The 1,210-nt window shown below is 66.7% G+C and overlaps 1 protein-coding gene across 5 annotated transcripts in view; it reads left to right on the top strand.

Moving 5' to 3' along the window:
• Positions 1–860, top strand: part of HS3ST6 (heparan sulfate-glucosamine 3-sulfotransferase 6) — a 6,527-nt gene extending 5,667 nt beyond the window's left edge. For all 5 annotated transcript variants that reach the window (XM_027770984.1, XM_027770986.1, XM_027770982.1 and 2 more), the window contains exon 2: positions 128–860. In XM_027770984.1, the coding sequence (XP_027626785.1) occupies positions 135–743 (609 nt within the window). In that variant the 5' untranslated portion in view covers positions 128–134 and the 3' untranslated portion in view covers positions 744–860. The remainder of the gene's footprint in view (positions 1–127) is intronic.
• Positions 861–1,210: the final 350 nt, after the last annotated feature.

Here is a 1,210-nt window from a genome sequence, read left to right as displayed (position 1 = left end):
GGGCTGGAGGGGTGGGGGGGGGGGAGGCCCAGGCTTCCCTGGATGGAGGGGAGGTTAGTGGGGCCCCAAGGCGTGGGCCACGTGGGAGGGTCAGGAAGTGGCTCAGATAGCCTTTTCCTGCCACCAGGGGCCTGATGCCACGCACCCTAGATGGGCAGATCACCATGGAGAAGACCCCCAGCTACTTCGTGACGCGGGAGGCTCCCCGACGCATCCACAGCATGTCCCCGGACACGAAGCTGATCGTGGTGGTGCGGAACCCTGTGACCCGGGCCATCTCCGACTACACCCAGACACTCTCCAAGACGCCAGGCCTGCCCAGCTTCCGCACGCTGGCCTTCCGCCAGGGCCTGGGCCCGGTGGACCCCACCTGGAGCGCCGTGCGCATCGGCCTGTACGCCCAGCACCTGGAGAACTGGCTGCGCCACTTCCCACTGTCCCACTTCCTGTTTGTCAGCGGCGAGCGCCTGGTCAGCGACCCTGCCGGAGAGGTCGGCCGCGTGCAGGACTTCCTGGGCCTCAAGCGGGTCGTCACGGACAAGCACTTCTACTTCAATGCCACCAAGGGCTTCCCTTGCCTCAAGAAGGCCCAGGGCAGCAGCCGTCCCCGCTGCCTGGGCAAGTCCAAGGGCCGGTCCCACCCCCACGTGCCCGAGGCCGTGGTCCGGCGCCTGCAGGACTTCTACCGGCCCTTCAACCGCAAGTTCTACCAGATGACCGGCCAGGACTTCGGCTGGGACTGAGCAGGCCCACCGGCCTGATGTGCTTGTCCCCCAGCTCCTGCCTGCTCAGCCAGCCGCCGCGGCTGCACACGCAGGCCGGGGAGGGGCTATTTAAGAAATAAAGTTCGGATCCGTGTTCTCCGCGTGGCACCACCCAGGGAACCATATCCGGCCAGGCGGCAATCATAACCCGTCACAGTCCTCGCCGGCGGGCAGTGTGTGTGCCCCGACCTCCTGCCTGCTCCCCCAGCCGCCGCGGCTGCACACGCAGGCCGGGGAGGGGCTATTTAAGAAATAAAGTTCGGATCCGTGTTCTCCGCGTGGCACCACCCAGGGAACCATATCCGGCCAGGCGGCAATCATAACCCGTCACAGTCCTCGCCGGCGGGCAGTGTGTGTGCCTGTCACCGATGAGCATGTGAGCCCCAGGGAGGCTGCGGGCATGCCCAGTGACATACAGCCCCGCCTGGTCGCCCTGCAGTCGGGGT

The sequence above is a fragment of the Tupaia chinensis genome, unplaced genomic scaffold (assembly GCF_000334495.1).
Source record: "Tupaia chinensis unplaced genomic scaffold, TupChi_1.0 Scaffold000178_1, whole genome shotgun sequence".
NCBI classification, from domain to species: domain Eukaryota; kingdom Metazoa; phylum Chordata; class Mammalia; order Scandentia; family Tupaiidae; genus Tupaia; species Tupaia belangeri.
The sequence above is the reverse complement of the archived record's forward strand: the minus strand, read 5'-3'. Positions and strand labels throughout refer to the sequence as shown.